At 44.3% G+C, this 16,641-nt stretch overlaps 3 protein-coding genes and 1 pseudogene across 3 annotated transcripts in view; 3 read left to right on the top strand and 1 right to left on the bottom strand.

Moving 5' to 3' along the window:
• Positions 1 to 16,641, top strand: part of LOC104671261 (histone H3.1t-like) — a 43,975-nt gene that overhangs the window by 287 nt on the left and 27,047 nt on the right. Inside the window, exon 2 of the mRNA XM_030928663.1 lies at positions 1,213 to 1,557. Within this exon, the coding sequence (XP_030784523.1) occupies positions 1,229 to 1,557 (329 nt within the window). The 5' untranslated portion in view covers positions 1,213 to 1,228. The remainder of the gene's footprint in view (positions 1 to 1,212; positions 1,558 to 16,641) is intronic.
• On the top strand, positions 46 to 361 carry LOC115896890 (annotated as a pseudogene).
• On the top strand, positions 6,018 to 6,839 carry H1-5 (H1.5 linker histone, cluster member). Its single transcript, XM_010374233.2, is given in 2 exon segments — positions 6,018 to 6,426; positions 6,428 to 6,839. Coding segments are annotated over 2 exon segments (681 nt in total). The 5' UTR covers positions 6,018 to 6,045; the 3' UTR covers positions 6,728 to 6,839.
• Positions 7,577 to 8,220, bottom strand: LOC104670883 (histone H2A type 1). The gene has a single exon (XM_010374241.2). The coding sequence runs from the start codon at positions 8,042 to 8,044 to the stop codon at positions 7,652 to 7,654; it is 393 nt and encodes a 130-aa protein (XP_010372543.1). The 5' UTR covers positions 8,045 to 8,220; the 3' UTR covers positions 7,577 to 7,651.

Here is a 16,641-nt window from a genome sequence, read left to right as displayed (position 1 = left end):
AAGTACTGCTGCGAGACTTGCTGTGTTGCATTTTATTTGGTACAAGATATGTCTGGCCGCGGCAAAGGTGGGAAAGGTCTGGGCAAAGGAGGCGCTAAGCGCCACCGCAAAGTCCTGCGCGACAATATTCTAGGGCATCACCAAGCCAGCCATCCGACGCCTGGCACGGCGTGGAGGCGTTAAGCGCATCTCAGGCCTTATATACGAGGAGACGCGCGGAGTTCTTAAGGTGTTTTTGGAGAATGTGATCCGCGATGCAGTTACCTACACGGAACATGCCAAACGCAAGACAGTCACGACCATGGACGTGGTTTACGCGCTCAAGCGCCAGGGTCGTACCCTCTATGGTTTTGGCGGCTGAGTGTTTTCCTTACTTATCCCATTCCTCAAAGGCGCTTCTCAGGGCCACCTATGAAATCTGTGAAAGCTGTAGACTAAAGAGTCTTAATTTCCTAAGAACACCTAAACGTATGGCAGTTTTGGCAAATTAGCGATTCTACATAAGCAGTCGCTAAGGTTTATTGCGGTTCGGTGCCCCTTTCAGCATTACTTAGTGGTTAAAAGTGTCGTATTCTCTGATAGACGGCCAAATTAATAACGCCTCCGGTTTTTGCAAGTCACAGTGGAACATTCGGTCTCATTTACCTTGTATCGATTACTTTGCCGCTACGAATGCAAGGCATTCTATGACACTGGTCCGCAACGCTCAAAATGCCTCAATATTGCCCTTTACAGAAAAAGTCGGCCAACTAGTAAAACGTTCTTAAGTACGTTTAAATTTGAGAAATACTGGCATACCTACAACGCTCGAGTTTCATATCCCCTTCAATGCCTCCACTGAAAAATTTACTCTAGTTTCACTTTCCCTTCACGTTCCTTAACTTTTTGTCAAACCAATAATTCAAATAGTGCAAGGCAAGTTTAGATTTTTCAAGCTTACATTTAAACAGGATTTTGATGCATGAAAATTCCTAGAGTTTAGGAGGATTTTTTTTTGTTTCCGTTTTTGTTTTTCTTTAGCTATCAAAACCATTTTACGTTTCTTGACCCAAAGCAGAGGCGGAATGTCTCCCTTTCACTAGCAGATTAAACTGGGAGCCAATTCGTGTGTGAGACGTGGCATGCCACAGTCTGCTATCCAATCAGAACGCGAGGGCAGCTATAAATACAGGGATGATCAGTTTTTTTTTCTCTCTCATTTGTGTTGAGTAGTTAGGCCTACTTAGCAATGGCACGGACAAAGCAGACAGCTCGCAAGTCCACCGGCGGCAAAGCGCCGCGCAAGCAGCTGGCCACCAAGGCGGCTCGCAAGAGTGCTCCGGCCACCGGTGGAGTCAAGAAGCCCCATCGCTACCGCCCCGGCACCGTGGCTCTGCGCGAGATCCGCCGCTACCAGAAGTCCACTGAGCTGCTAATCCGGAAGCTACCTTTTCAGCGCTTGGTACGGGAGATCGCACAGGACTTTAAGACCGACCTGCGCTTCCAGAGCTCGGCGGTGATGGCGCTGCAAGAGGCTTGCGAGGCCTACCTGGTGGGGCTATTTGAGGACACCAACCTGTGCGCCATTCACGCCAAGCGCGTCACTATTATGCCCAAAGACATCCAGCTTGCGCGCCGCATCCGAGGGGAGAGGGCATAAATGTTTTTCTATCACCCCAAAAAGTCTGTCCAACCCCAAAAGGCTCTTTTCAGAGCCCCTCAATTGTCACCGAAAGGAGGCTGTAGATATTGAGACGTGTCTTAGCTCCATGTTAATTACAAGTTGTGGACAAAATGTAGTCATGGCTCAACGCACTGCAATGCAGGAGTTAGGTCACAGGCTGTTAGTATGCTAAATCAATTCCACATGCAGAACCTGCTCGTACTGATAAGGATTGCCATTCAAAAAAGACATATGTCATAGGGACAATTGTGGAGATGAAGTTTAACTTTTGGAAAGTATTCCTGTTCTTTGAGGAATGTGTTTCCTGCTTGTCTACCTGCCTCTAAGGAAGGGAACAAGTAATATAGTGAGTGTACACAGGCTCTTGTGAGGCCGAGGCGGACAGATCACAAGGTCAGTACATAGAGACCATCCTGGCTAACACGATGAAACCCCGTGTCTACTGAAAAAAAATGCCGGGAGGGTGGCACGCGCCTGTAGTCCCAGCTACTCCGGAGGCTGGGGCAGGAGCATCGCTCGAACCTGGGAAGCGGAGGTTGCAGTGACCCGAGATCGCGCCACTATCCTCCAGCCTGGGCTACAGAACCAGACTCCCTCTCAAAAAAAAAACCAAAAAATCAGGCTCTAAAAACTGCACACATGAGAGTGGAACAATAGACAATCAGGACTCAGAAGGGACGAAAGAATGAATGATACGTTACTTAATTGGTACAACGGAAGCTGTTTAGCTCTCGTATACCCCATGTAACTTGATCACCATGGAGCATATGCATGTAACAAAGTTGCCATTGTACCCCATGCAAGTAACAGTTTTGACCAAAAGCTCGACACTTTTGTTCTGTTTCAATGTAATGTTTAGCAAGCCATGTGTTAGGTAGTGGGCCTCTGAAGAGGAATACTTTAACCTACGGCATGCTGTCATCTGTGAAATGAGCTTCTAGCTCTGTAAGTGGACCTTAAAAAGTACTTTCCTGTCATTTCACAATATGTTTGTCATAGATTGTGGATTTGGATTTTCATGAGGTGTTTTTTTGTTTGTTTTTTGTTTTGTTTTGTTTTTTATTTTTTGTTTTTTGTTTTTTTCGAGAGAATCAGTCTGCGTATTAAACTTCAAGTGGTATTTAAAGCTCTTCCTGGTTTCTAACCAAACTTGTCCAGTATTTCCAGCTGTTTAGAGTTTGGCAGAGATGTGAAGGCAGTTTTTCTCCCGAGTGCTCTCAGCCAGCTCAGCCATGTATCTGTGCCTTCCCTTCTTTCTCATATTGGATTCACTCTTGCAAAGAGGCATGCAGTGGTGTCCAGCCCTTTGGCTTCCCTGGGCCACACTGGAAGCAGAAGAGTTGTGTTGGGCCACACGTAAAATACAAGATCACTAAGGATAGCTGATGAAAGAAAAGAAAAGAAAAAAAGAAAAGAAAGAAGGAAGGAAGGAAGGAAGGAAGGAAGGAAGGAAGGAAGGAAGGAAGGAAGGAAGGAAGGAAGGAAGGAAGGAAGTGGGTGAATCTTGAGGTCAGACCAGCCTGGCCAACATGGTGAAACCCCATCTCTACTAAAAACACAAAAAATTAGCTGGGCATAGTGGTGGGCGCCTGTAATCACAGCTCCTCGGGAGGCTGAGGCGGGAGAATCGCTTGAACCCAAGATCGCACCACTGCACTCCAGCCTGGGCTACAGAGCTAGACTCCATCTCAAAAATATCCCAGCTCCTTGGGAGGCTGAGGTTGCAGTGAGCTGAGATCAGGCCACTGTATGCCAGCCTGGGTGACAGAGTGAGACCCCATCTCAAAATAAATAAATAGAAAAAAGGAAGGAAGGGAAAGAAAGAAGAAAAGATCTGTGCATAATTTTTGTGATATCCATCACCACAGATGAGCAAAAAAGTCCTCACATTTAAAGGGTTGGATAAGCACATACAGTTTTCGGAAACAAGATTTGATTCAGAAAAACAACAACAACAAACCACTTTTGATCCATGGGACCAGAAGCCTCTTCCCACAATTAACTTAGAGCTCTTTTAGTGGCTGTCTGCTAGGTGTAGGAACAACTTGACACTGCCTCTTCCAAGCTTCAAAGACAGTTCTCTTCTCACCTCTTCAAGGATTTTCCCTCCATAATGGAGCTGAGGCCATGTTTCTGGGTTTAAAATTTAGAGCTGCCACTTCATAGCTGTATAACCTTTGGCAAGTTGTTCATTCTCTATCTGGGCCTCATGCTGTATAGCTGTAAATGTGGCAAATTAATAGAAACCTGTAGAACATATTTAAGATTACTTCCTGGCAGGTAGTAAATGCTGAATGAGTGTCAGCCCTTATTGTTATACCCCTGCTCCCACTACGCATGGAGTTTTGGGGTTTTTTTCTCCTGGACCTTCTAAGTTTTGTGTTTGGAACAGCAGAAAGTGCTTGGTTAGAACATTTTCTTGTGAAGATCTCCTTTTCTTTAGTTCTCAATTTGCATTGTTCGGTAAGAGGCCTATACAATATCTGTGTCTCTGTGGATAAATTTATAACACAGCAAAAGGGCTAGATAATAAATAGTTTGGAGTTTAAAGGCTACATATAGTCTCTGTAACACATTCTTTTTAGTTTTTAGTTTGTTTGCTTGTTCGAGACAGCATCTTGCTCCATCGCCCAGGCTGGAGTGCAGTGGTGCTATCACTGCTCACTGCAGCCTTGACACCATGAATTCAAGTGATCCTCCCACCTCAGTCTCCCAAGTAGCTGAGACTACAGGCATGCACCACCACACCCAGCAATATTTTTTGTATTTTCAGTAGAGATAGGGTTTCACCACGTTGCCCAGGCTGGTCTTGAACTCCTGAACTCAAGCAACCCACCTATCCCAGTCTTCCCCAGTGCTGAGATTACAGACATGAACCACCGTGCCCAGCCTTTGTTTTTGTTTTTGTTTTAAACAATACTGTTAAAATGTAAAGACTTCTTAGCTTGAGGGCCATACAGAAACAAGCCATTGTCCAGATTTGGCCATAGTCTGCCAACCTCTCCAGGAGTTCTTAGAGAGAAGATGAAGTGTGTTGGCTACTTTAAATTTTCTTGCACAGCATTTCAAGGGTGAGAAATAAGTGACTGTTGATTTCATTAGGAATCCAAATTATCATTTGATCATTTTTATCATCCAGGCATCCTGTCCAATCCCCTCCACATCCCATAAATCGTAAACTTCACCATTTATTTCAACCTCAATGTATTTGCCTGTGTTTTCCTGAGTTCCTCTGAACTTCTATAATCTGAAGTCACTCAATATCCAATCCAACCTTTTCAGTCAATAGCCAGATATTCTTCTAAAATATTAGCATTTAAACACACAAAAATACCCATATTGATGTATCCTGGCTGCTTATAGAAGAGAGTATTCCTGATGGTGCAGCTTGTTAAATGTGGGTGGAGATTCAGGGGGAGCAGTGAGAACATTTTGAAAACCTAACAGAATCCTGGGTCACCTAAACAGTTTGTGTATTTGAGTATAACAGGGCACTCTTGAATAATTTTCCGCAGGTTCGAATTTTCTCTAAACTGAATTACCTATATTATTTTTCTTCCCCTTTTTAATGGGTTTGCCCAGGAACTAAAAAGGGAAAACACTTCAATTAGAAAACATAACACATTTAAGTTTGAATTTGAATCTCGGTAGTTGGATTCTTAAGTCAAAGCGACTTGAATTACTGGTGCTGCAATGCAGAAGAAGTCACTCTGACAGTGGAACTTTTCCAAGCTGCAAAATCCCATTCTGTAAAGACATCAGCACATGGAAACTCCTAGGACACAGAACCAGTTTGTAAAGTCAAGTCTGTGTGGTTAAGTTGGGGCTGCAGGCAACCAGCTGTCCTGTGCCTGTGTTACTTGCTACAGTTAGAAACAAAGTTCATGCCCAAACCAAGGAACCCAGTGTCTTTTCTCTTGCAAAAATCAAAGCGTGAACTCATGGGCAAATTTTAAAAAATAACTTTCACCGGATACTTAATAGAAATTTATCGCGACACGCTACTAACTAACATGATGCCCTCAGCCCATTGGATTCTTATGAAAAGCAGAAGGGATTTTTAAAAATATCTTTCATCAGTTGCACGAGATTCGTGAAAACACAAACAAGTATGTGAACCTGGAGGCTGTTTTCCTCCTTTGGAGCTTCAAAGTGCCAAATTCTGTACCGTTGTTTTAAGCATTTAATCAAATTTTGAGGACTAACAAACACAATTTGGGAGTCCAACCGCGAGTGGCGGCGGCCAGAGGGCGGCGGATTGGACGCTCCACCAATCACAGGGCAGCGCCGGCTTATATAAGCCCGGGGCCCGAGCATAGCAGCAATGCAAAACTTGCTCTTTGGATTTTGAGCTTATTCTCTTCTAGCAGTTTCTTGCTACCATGTCGGAAACCGCTCCTGCCGAAACAGCCACCCCAGCGCCTGTGGAGAAATCCCCCGCTAAGAAGAAGGCAACTAAGAAGGCGGCCGGCGCCGGCGCGGCTAAGCGCAAAGCGACTGGGCCCCCAGTCTCAGAGCTGATCACCAAGGCTGTGGCTGCTTCTAAGGAGCGCAATGGCCTTTCCTTGGCAGCTCTTAAGAAGGCCTTAGCGGCCGGTGGCTACGACGTGGAGAAGAATAACAGCCGCATCAAGCTGGGCCTCAAGAGCTTGGTGAGCAAGGGCACCCTGGTGCAGACCAAGGGCACTGGTGCTTCTGGCTCCTTTAAACTCAACAAGAAGGCGGCCTCTGGCGAAGCCAAGCCCAAAGCCAAGAAGGCAAGGCGCCGCTAAAGCTAAGAAGCCCGCGGGGGCCACGCCTAAGAAGCCCAAGAAGGCTGCAGGGGCGAAAAAGGCAGTGAAGAAGACTCCGAAGAAGGCGAAGAAACCCGCGGCGGCTGGCGTCAAAAAAGTGGCGAAGAGCCCTAAGAAGTCCAAGGCCGCGGCCAAACCGAAAAAGGCAACCAAGAGTCCTGCCAAGCCCAAGGCAGTTAAGCCGAAAGCGGCAAAGCCCAAAGCCGCTAAACCTAAAGCAGCAAAACCAAAAGCTGCAAAGGCCAAGAAGGCGGCTGCCAAAAAGAAGTAGGAAGCTGGCGTGTGAAAACCGCAACGAAGCCCCAAAGGCTCTTTTCAGAGCCACTCAGAGATCTCTAAAAAATTGCTGTGCACAACGTGTTAGATCAGACAGGCAGTTTTCCTCCGTCTACCCTTATCGAGAAACGCAAGGCATGAGTCCCAACAGTTGGTTTTTTAAGAAGTTGGTGTCAAACTTTTTGTCTGACGCCTAGCTACAAAGAAGCTTCTTAAATTTTAAAAACCCCGCTCTAAAATCTGATTGGTCAGTTTTGTTCCATCATCAGTACGTGGTTTCTCCCGGTTTAAGCCATTTAGGCGCCAGCTACTTCGGTGTTACTGTGTTCGGCATTGATATGGCCAATTTGATATGACTGTCATTCTGTACTGGATTCCTTTTTTTCTTTACCCGAGTCAGAGTCTCGCTCTGTCACCCAGGCTGGCGTGCAGTGGCGCGGGCTCGGATCACTGCAGCCTCAGCCTCCCCGACTCAAACGATTGTCCCACTTCCGCCTCTGAAGTTCTAGGACTAAAGGTATGCACCACGCCGCCCGGCTAATTTTTGTATCGGCTATGATGCCCAGGCAGATCTCGAATTCATGAGCTCCAGCGATCTTCCCGCCTCAGCTTCCAAAAGTGCTGGGATTACAGGCGTGAGCCACTGCACCTGGCCCTGGATTTTTTTCTTATTGGCTCTAGTACATATAACACGAGATGAATAAACACAGCAAACACTCTTGTAAGTACATTCTGACTTAAACCAGTCACCTGAATCCTGTAAGGTTTTCCCTAAAGTCATTACTAAGCTCTAGATGAAAAATGCTTTTCTTTTCACAATAAAGGTTCCGAATGTTTAACCAGTGGCCCAGCTCTCCCGCAGAAATAGTAAGTGGCTCTGAAAAGAGCCGTTGTATTGGAAAATGATGCTGTGGAGACCTTATTTGCCCTTGGCCTTGTGATGACTCTCGGTCTTCTTGGGCAGTAGCACGGCCTGAATGTTGGGCAGGACACCACCCTGAGCGATAGTGACTTTGCCCAGCAGCTTGTTGAGCTCCTCGTCGTTACGGATGGCCAGCTGCAGGTGACGCGGGATAATACGGGTCTTCTTGTTGTCGCGGGCGGCGTTGCCCGCCAGCTCCAGGATCTCGGCGGTCAGGTACTCCAGCACCGCTGCAAGATACACCGGGGCGCCGGCCCCGACCCGCTCAGCATAGTTGCCCTTGCGGAGCAGCCGGTGCACTCGGCCCACGGGGAACTGGAGACCAGCCCGAGAAGAGCGGGTCTTGGCCTTGGCGCGAGCTTTGCCTCCCTGCTTGCCGCGTCCCGACATGACGAAGAAAACGATGAATAGACAGACTGAGAAGAGATTAAAGAACTTTGCCAGAGCTCCGCTACTTATAGTCAATACTGGGCGCGAAAATAAAGCTGTGCCATTGGCTCAAATTACAGTTTTATTTAAACCAATGGAATCGCTGTTATGAAACACGCTTCTTTGGATTGGACAAAATTGCATGTGACGTCATCTAGAATCGCCACCAGTCCTACACACTAGTGTATTAATCACCTTATTTGCATAAGAATTCGTGAATAGGAGTTACAACACACAGATTTTTTTTCTTCTTTTTTTTAAAGACCTGGTCTCCCTCTGTCGCCCAGGCTGGAGTGCAGTGGTGCCATCTCGGCTCACTGCAATGTCCGCTCCTGGGTTCAAGTGATTCTCCTGCCTCGGCCTCCTGAGTAACTGAGATTACAAGCGCCAGCCACCACAGCCCGGCTAATTTTTGTATTTTTTAGTAGAGACGGGGGTTTCACCATATTGGTCATGCTGGTCTCGAACCCCTGACCTTAGGCGATCCGCCTGCCTCGGCCTCCCAAAGTGCTGGGATTACAGGCGTGAGCCGCTGCGCCCGGCCACTTTTTATTTATTTATTTATTTTCCTTGAGACAGGGTCTGGCTTTGCCGCCCAGGTTGGAACGCAGCGGCGCGATCGTGACTCACCGCAACCTCCGCCTTCCTGGCTGAAGCGATCCTCCTCCCTGAGCCTCCCCAGTAACTGGGATTACAGGCCTGCATCACACGCCCAGCTAATTTTTTACATTTTTTTGGAGAGTCATGGTTTCGCCATTTTGTTCAGGCTCCTCTGGAACTCCTGACCTCAAGTGATCCGCCCATCTCCGCCTCCGCCTGCCAAACTACTGGAATTACGGGCGCGCGCTGCCGCGCCGGGCCGCTTTTTCCTATTCTTTGTACCTTTTCTGCAGTTAAATTACAGCACGCCTGACCCCACCAAGTCAGCCCCAGCCCTGAAAAAGGGTTCCAAAGAGGCTATTACTAAGACAAGAAGCGAAAGCGCAGCTGCAAGGAGAGCTGCACCGTGTACTTGTACAAGGTGCTGAAGCAGGTCCACCAACACCGGCATCTCTTCCAAAGCAATGGGGATCTTGAACACCTTCGTTATGACATCTTCGAGCGTTTCGCTGGCGAGGCTTCCCGCCTGGCGCATTACAAGCGTTCGACCATCACCTCCAGGGAGATCCAGACGGCGGTTAGCCTGTCACGCACGCGGTGTCCGAGACCACCAAGGCCGTCACCAAGTACACGAGCTCCAAGTCAGCTCCTCTCTGGTTCGTCCACTTGGAACTCCACCAGGTTCTTCCTGACCCACACCCTAAAGACTCTTTTCAGAGATACCCACACTTCCTAAGCAACTGACGTTCGTTTATCCCCAGTTTTGAAACGTTCAGTTAGCTTTAACCTAAAGCCTTTCATAAATGCTTCTTAATTTATGCAGTAGATACATTGTGGCCTTATGATATTTCCAATATTATCTGCTACCAAGAATTTTATGTTACAAACGTCAAATACACAAAATGGGAGTTTTATTGTGCATATTTCACTTATTCGGACTCAATTTCAACGCTGAGGATCCCCTGTTGAGTAAGTTATTGTCTAGAAAACCAAGTATTCTTTAAAGTAAAAGTCCTATCAACCTCTACTGAAATATCATTGGACGTTTTACAGGTTACACTACAATTTTCAGGCCTCCTGGTAGGATGCTCAGTGACGCATGTAATCCAGGTGGCATTCTCTTTCAATTTTTCTTTTGTAACATGAATGCTGGGAATGTGCTTTCTTGCTACCTCCACTTTAGGCCTAATTTGCACAAAATGACCTAAAGGTGTTGAGATTAAAATGGAGAAAGAAGAAGGAAAGAAATAAGAACCAATTTACATCACCTCTTCCCACCAGTTAGAAATGAGGTCTGGATCATTCCTTGCTAATCCACATGCCATGCTGGCAGATGGAATTTTTCTACTAATTACTTTCTTTTACATTTGTCCTAGGTAGACCGAAGTACTCCACACTTCTCCCCACTTTCACACCTGTCTTATGAAGTTCCTCTAAGATGTAACTTGATTATGCTTCATGTTTTCCTCTCACCTTTAATGTCTCACCACTATAAAGAATGGCATTTCTGTTTACTATACTTTTAACATGATCAAAATTTTCCTTGGTTAAGAGTTTAGAATGTAGGTCTGTTTCTTTTCTGAGTCAGCTCCACATTTCATCTTACTTTATATTCTCCTTACTGGTTTTTTCTGTAATAAGGGGGAAATTCTAAACAAAAAGGCAATATTTTTGAAATGTGAAGGCAGGAGAGTCATGGGAAGGCTTTTTCTCCAAGAGAGAAGTGCAGTCTCCCAGTGTTTAGGCTAGGAAAACCATTTTGCCTTTTCCAGTAATCAGTGTGGAAATACAAGTTCCAATTGTGCTACAGACTATCAGATACCAGAATCATGAAACCTAACACCTTTGTTGTTTCTCTAGGTATTAGTCAATCTTTTCTCATTAAAAAGCTGGAGGTCTTAGATGGGCCTATGTGAATGAAAAAGCACAAAATCTAGGCTGAATTTATGAGCTCAGAGAGCCAAGGACAGTTAAGGTGCCAAGCACAGTTAAGGAGCCAAGTCTGCAAACAAAACCAGTGACTGTCTTCTCTCCAACTTCCAAAATGTTGCTAGAAACATTTGCAGAAGTCTATTGCTAGGCTGGCGCTGTGGCTCATGCCTGTAATCCCAGTATGTTGGGAAGCCAAGGTGGACAGATCACAAGATCAGGAGTTCAAGACCAGCCTGGCCAATATGGTGAAACCTTGTCTCTACTAAAAATACAAAAAAATTAGCCAGACCTGGTGGGCACGTGCCTATAATCCCAGCAACTCCAGAGGCTGAGGCATGATAATCACTTGAACCTAGGAGGTGGAGGTTGCAGTCGGCCAAGATGGCACCACTGTACACCAGCCTGGGCAACAGAGTGAGACTCCAACTAAAAAAAAAAAAAGAAAGAGGAAGTCTATTGCTTTACTAGATCCACCAACATTATTCAATCTGAAATTAGTACTGTTACTGATACAGTCAAGGAATGAAATAATATTAGCCTCACAAAGTACAATTATTATTTCCTGAAATGTTTCTTATAGCTGTCCTCCATTTCTGTAAAGTCAGTTTTTGTCCACACTTTGAAGACCATCCCAAGTCTTACTTCCCCTGAAATCTTTTTTTTTTTTTTTTTTTTTTTTTTTTTTTTTTTTTTTTTTGAGACGGAGTCTCGCTCTGTCGCCCGGGCTGGAGTGCAGTGGCCGGATCTCAGCTCACTGCAAGCTCCGCCTCCCGGGTTTACGCCATTCTCCTGCCTCAGCCTCCCGAGTAGCTGGGACTACCGGCGTCCGCCACCTCACCCGGCTAGTTTTTTGTATTTTTTAGTAGAGACGGGGTTTCACCATGTTAGCCAGGATGGTCTCGATCTTCTGACCTCGTGATCCGCCCGTCTCGGCCTCCCAAAGCGCTGGGATTACAGGCTTGAGCCACCGCGCCCGGCCCCCTGAAATCTTTTTTATGTCTATTACAATTTGCATTGTTTTCCTGTCTTGAAGCTTCTCTAGAGTTCCTTCCTGTTTGAACCATTCCCACACATATATACCCTGCCTATGAGCAAGCAGAGACCTCCTTGTCTTTTCTGTATCTTTATAATTTCTGTTCCATTAGACCCACTAATCTCAGAAATACAATTTGTTTCTAGATAGTCTTCTATTTGTCTTTAATATTTTTGTTTTGTAATCCATTTTTCTTTTTTCTTTTTAAAAATTTGTTGTAATCTATTTTTAACCCACATTACCTGTCTTCTCTTTTGTGGTTGGCCTATGGGACTTACACCAGTACTCAGTTTTGAAATTAGGAGACCAACTCCTAAAACAAATGACCACTTCAAGAGATCGAGATTTTGGTTTCTTTGACACCCAGCTTCTATATTTGTAAGTTGGAGATAACAGCAATTCATAGTTGTGTGAGTGTTGTAAAGATCAGTGAGAATACTTTGTGAATTATGATTATAAACATATTTCATGTACATTAAAGAGGAATCTTATATATTTATTCGGCACTTGAAAGGCTTAGGGCACCCTCACCTATCAAACTGAATCACAGAGCTCCGGCCAGGCAGTGCTGTTTTCCAGTTCCTTTTTATTTTCAGTAGATACTTGTTGAGCACATGCTGTGTTCCAGAAAGTCTTCTAGACCAGAATTTTTTTTTTTTTTTTTTTTTTTTTTTTTTTGAGACGGAGTCTTGCTTAGTCGCCCAGGCTGGAGTGCGGTGGCGCAATCTCGGCTCACTGCAAGCTCCGCCTCCCGGGTTCACACCATTCTCCTGCCTCAGCCTCCGGAGTAGCTGGGACTACAGGCGCCAAAAATTAGCCTGCCCGGCTAATTTTTTTGTATTTTTAGTAGAGATGGGGTTTCACCATGTTAGCCAGGATGGTCTCGATCTCCTGACCTCGTGATCGGCCCGTCTCGGCCTCCCAAAGTGCTGGGATTAGAGGCGTGAGCCACCGCGCCCGGCCGCCGACCGGAAATATTACAGTGAACTAAACAGACAAAAAGTTACGCACTCACAGTTTATTTTCTAATAAGGGAACTATATATATATATCTTTTATGATGCAAGATAATATTAAATGTTGGGGAGGAAAATAAAGCAGAAAAGAAAGATAGGCTTTGTATTTCTTATTTTAAATAACATAATCATAGAATGTTCATCTATAAGTTGAAATTTTAAAAAAGATAAGGAGATGAGGGAGTGGGCCTTTGGGGACTGTAGGCAGAATAAAAAATGAATAAGTAAAGAGGCCCTGAGGTGTTTGTAGGAAGGAGAGATACCTGGTATTAGTCAAGGAACAGCAAAGTGGTCAATGTGGCTGGAACTGAGGGAACAAGGAGAACAGTAGCTGGAAGTGGAGTAACAGAAATGGGGAAGCAGCCTCAAGAATGTATAGGACCTTATATCACACTGTAGTAGCTTTGGATAGTATTGTCCTATATTTCAAATGTTTAGTAGCTGCAGAAAGCTGTGGGTTTTGTGTGATCAGCTGTACTCATCTTAACCCCCTGTTCCTGGACTTTAAAGGGACAATATGCAAGGCACTCCACATGTCATTACTTCTTTGTTCAACCTTTCAGAAAGGATAGAAGGAAGGAAAACCTCCCAGGGTGAGTCAGGGTATGAAGAATCCCAAAGAAGTGCCAGACCCTTCCCTGAAGATATGGAAACTCAAGGTCTTTCACTCTCAACAGTTGCCTTCTTCCCCCAGAATAGTACCCGTTCCCCCACAGCTTCCTGAACTAAGCAAATGCTGGTGGGAGAATCACGAATTTTGAATCTGCTTCCAGTTTGGGAGCATTAGAAACACCACAAACATGGGCCTGTGACAAATAAGACTGTCTCAAATGTTAAAGCCATGCCCACCATGTGATGCATGTCCCTACTTCTGAATTTCGGTGTTCTGCAACTTCTTTTTTTGAGACGGAGTCTCACTCTGCCGCCCAGACTGGAGTGCAGTGGCGCGATCTCGGCTACTGCAAGCTCCGCCTCCCGGGTTCACGCCATTCTCCTGCCTCAGCCTCTGGAGTAGTTGGGATTACAGGCGCCCGCCACCACGCCCGGCTAATTTTTTGTATTTTTTAGTAGAGTCAGGGTTTCACCATGTTAGTCAAGATGGTCTGGTATCTCCTGACCTTGTGATCCGCCCTCCTCGGCCTCCCATAGTGGGAATTACAGGCGTGAGCCACCGCACCTGGCCGGTGTTCTGCAACTTCTTTAGATCAGTACCTTATTTCTACCTGTCTCAGAGCAAGACAGCAAAATCTCTCATATTTCCTTGTGTAGTACATTATCCACTAATTAGGTAATAATCAAATGGCCCTTTCAATGATATATCAGTTTTTTTGTTTTTGTTTTTTGTTGTTGTTTGTTTGTTTCTTTGCTCAACCTTTCAGAAAGGATAGAAGGAAGGAAAACCTCCCAGGGTGAGTCATGGTATGAAGACTCTTTGTTTAGCTCTTGTTGCCCAGGATGAAGTGCAATGGCCCAATCTTGGCACATTGCAACCTCCGCTTCCCAGGTTCAAGTGATTCTCCTGCCTCAGCCTCCAGAGTAGCTGGGATTATAGGCATGCGCCACCACGCCCAGCTAATTGCGTATTGTTAGTCGAAACGGGGTTTCTCCATGTTGGTCAGGCTGGTCTCGAGAACTCCCGATCTCAGGTGATCTGCCTGCCTCGACCTCCCAAAGTGCTGGGATTGCAGGTGTGAGCCACCGTGCCCGGCCTATTTATCAGGTTTATATTCCCTATTTCTCATTCTTCTTTCAACTAATGGTCCCCAACTTTAATCATACATCACAATCATTGGTAGAACTTTGTGGGGGGAAAAATACTATTAACTAGACCCTACTGCAGAGATTCTGATTTAATTGATTAGGAGAGGGACCTGAGCATCTGGTATATGCACACATTTCTTTTTCCAGATGAAGTCTTGCTCTGTTGCCCAGGCTAGAGTGCAGTGGCCCAATCTTGGCTGACAACAATCTCCGCCTCCCAGGTTCAAGCAATTCTCCTGCCTCAGCCTCCTGAATAGCTGGAATTACAAGCGTCCACCACAATGCCTTATTTTTTATTTTATTTTATTTTATTTTTTGTATTTTCAGTAGAGACAGGGTTTCACCATACTGGCCAGGCTGGTCTCAAACTCCTGACCTCAAGTGATCCGCCTACCTCGGCCTCCCAAAGTGCTGGGATTACAGGCATGAGCCACCGCGCCCGGCCACATCTGGTATATTTGAAACTCCCCAGGTGATATTATGCCTGTAAGGGCTGAGAGACACATTTTTCAGTGCGTACTGTGGAAACAGCCTAAAAGATAGCTTCTGATATTTGCACCTTTGTGTAGCCCTTTCCACATTGCACCAGGGTTGGTCAACAGAATATGGCAGAAGTGAAGGTATGTCACTTCCAAGATTAGATAAGAGATTTCCATCATTGCCAATCTCTCTTGGATCACTCACTGCAGAGGAAGGAAGCCAGCCCTTATTAAGAGTAGCCCTCTAGAGACGTGTGGAAGAAAATGAGTCCTCTAGCCAACAGTCACATAAGTGAGCCTCTTCTTGCAACTTGGAAGTTACAGTCCCAGTCAAGCTTTTAGGTAATCACAGTCGTTGACTGAGCCTCGTGAGAGACAGACACTGAGTAAAAACCATTCAACTAAGCTGCTCCCAGATTCCTGACCCTCAGAAACTCTGAGAGGTAATAACTGTTTACTGTCATAAGCTGCTATATTTGGGGGATAATGTGTTACACTGTAATGGATAATACAACCCTTTCTTTCAAGGTTGAGCCTTGTCAAATCTCTTCCAAAAAATTTTCTCAAATTGCAGCATTCCAGAATATTTACCCTTTCCAAATTCCTATAGCAGTTATAGTTAATATTAAAGACAGTATAATTTATATGTTCTTATAATATAAATAGACATATAATTTATAAAGATCATATAAAATACTGTAGTCTTTAGTGTCATGGGGAATTGATTCCTCTAGCGTGCCAAAAACCCTGGATGTTCAAATCTGTTGTATAAAATGGTGTAGTATTTGCATATAACCTACATATATCTTCCCTATATTTTAAATCATCTCTACGTATAATACTTAAAACATGCAAATGATATATAAATAGTTGTTAGATTGTGTTTTTTTATATCACTTTTTTATTGTTGTTATTTTTGATGTTTTCCCCTAAATATCTGAATCCTTGGTTGGTTGAAACCATGGAAGCAGAACCACATATACAGAAGGCTGGCTGTATAACCATAGTATCTTTTGACATTTCCTGTTTTATGACATTGGTTATTTTATTTAATATTGTTCAAACTTCAGTTATGTGAGTACCACTTTAAAATTCTTTTTCTTTTTACTGTATTTGGATACAAGCTACACTATGTAGAAAATGAAATCAATTTATTTTAAAAGCTTTACATCAGTATTCCAGGGGAAAATTTCTACCTCTGATCATAAAGAGAAGGTAACTATAAAACAGTATAAAATAAAACAGTAGTATTCAATTCTAGTTATATGCTGCTTGCTGTCTGCTACTTGGAGCCTAAAAACTGTTCTTTGTTATAAAATTGAAAAAAAAAAAAGAGAGAGAGAGAGAGGAAAGATTAACAAGTGTTAGAGAGGCCTTAAACATCTGCTAGCACCAAATTGACACTTTTCTTTCCAGTCACTTAATCAGAAATATTTAAATAGAATAGAAAAGAGAATGATATTCTTATTCTCTGTTCCAACATTTAAAAAACCAAAGTTCATAAACTCCTCATAAACATTGTCCACAACTCTAGTGGTACTTGATACAGATCTGAGAAAACACTAGTTTCATTAATGTATTATTTATTTGAGCCACTACTGTATGCCCAACTCAGGAAATACAAAAATATATGACCTGGAGAAGCTTACATTGTGGTGGAACATTTGCAAAATTATGCTTACTTTTATTTCTCAAGCTTATTTTGTTGAAAGGAAAAGTAAATTGTAATGACTATTTC

This window comes from Rhinopithecus roxellana, chromosome 4, assembly GCF_007565055.1.
Source record: "Rhinopithecus roxellana isolate Shanxi Qingling chromosome 4, ASM756505v1, whole genome shotgun sequence".
Taxonomy (NCBI): domain Eukaryota; kingdom Metazoa; phylum Chordata; class Mammalia; order Primates; family Cercopithecidae; genus Rhinopithecus; species Rhinopithecus roxellana.
Note: the sequence above shows the minus strand (reverse complement) of the source record. Positions and strands in the feature narration are given on the sequence as shown.

What these genes read in the sequence shown, in the direction of transcription:
- LOC104670883 (XM_010374241.2), bottom strand. Translation starts at nt 8,044, where the DNA reads ATGTCGGGACGCGGCAAGCAGGGAGGCAAAGCTCGCGCCAAGGCCAAG.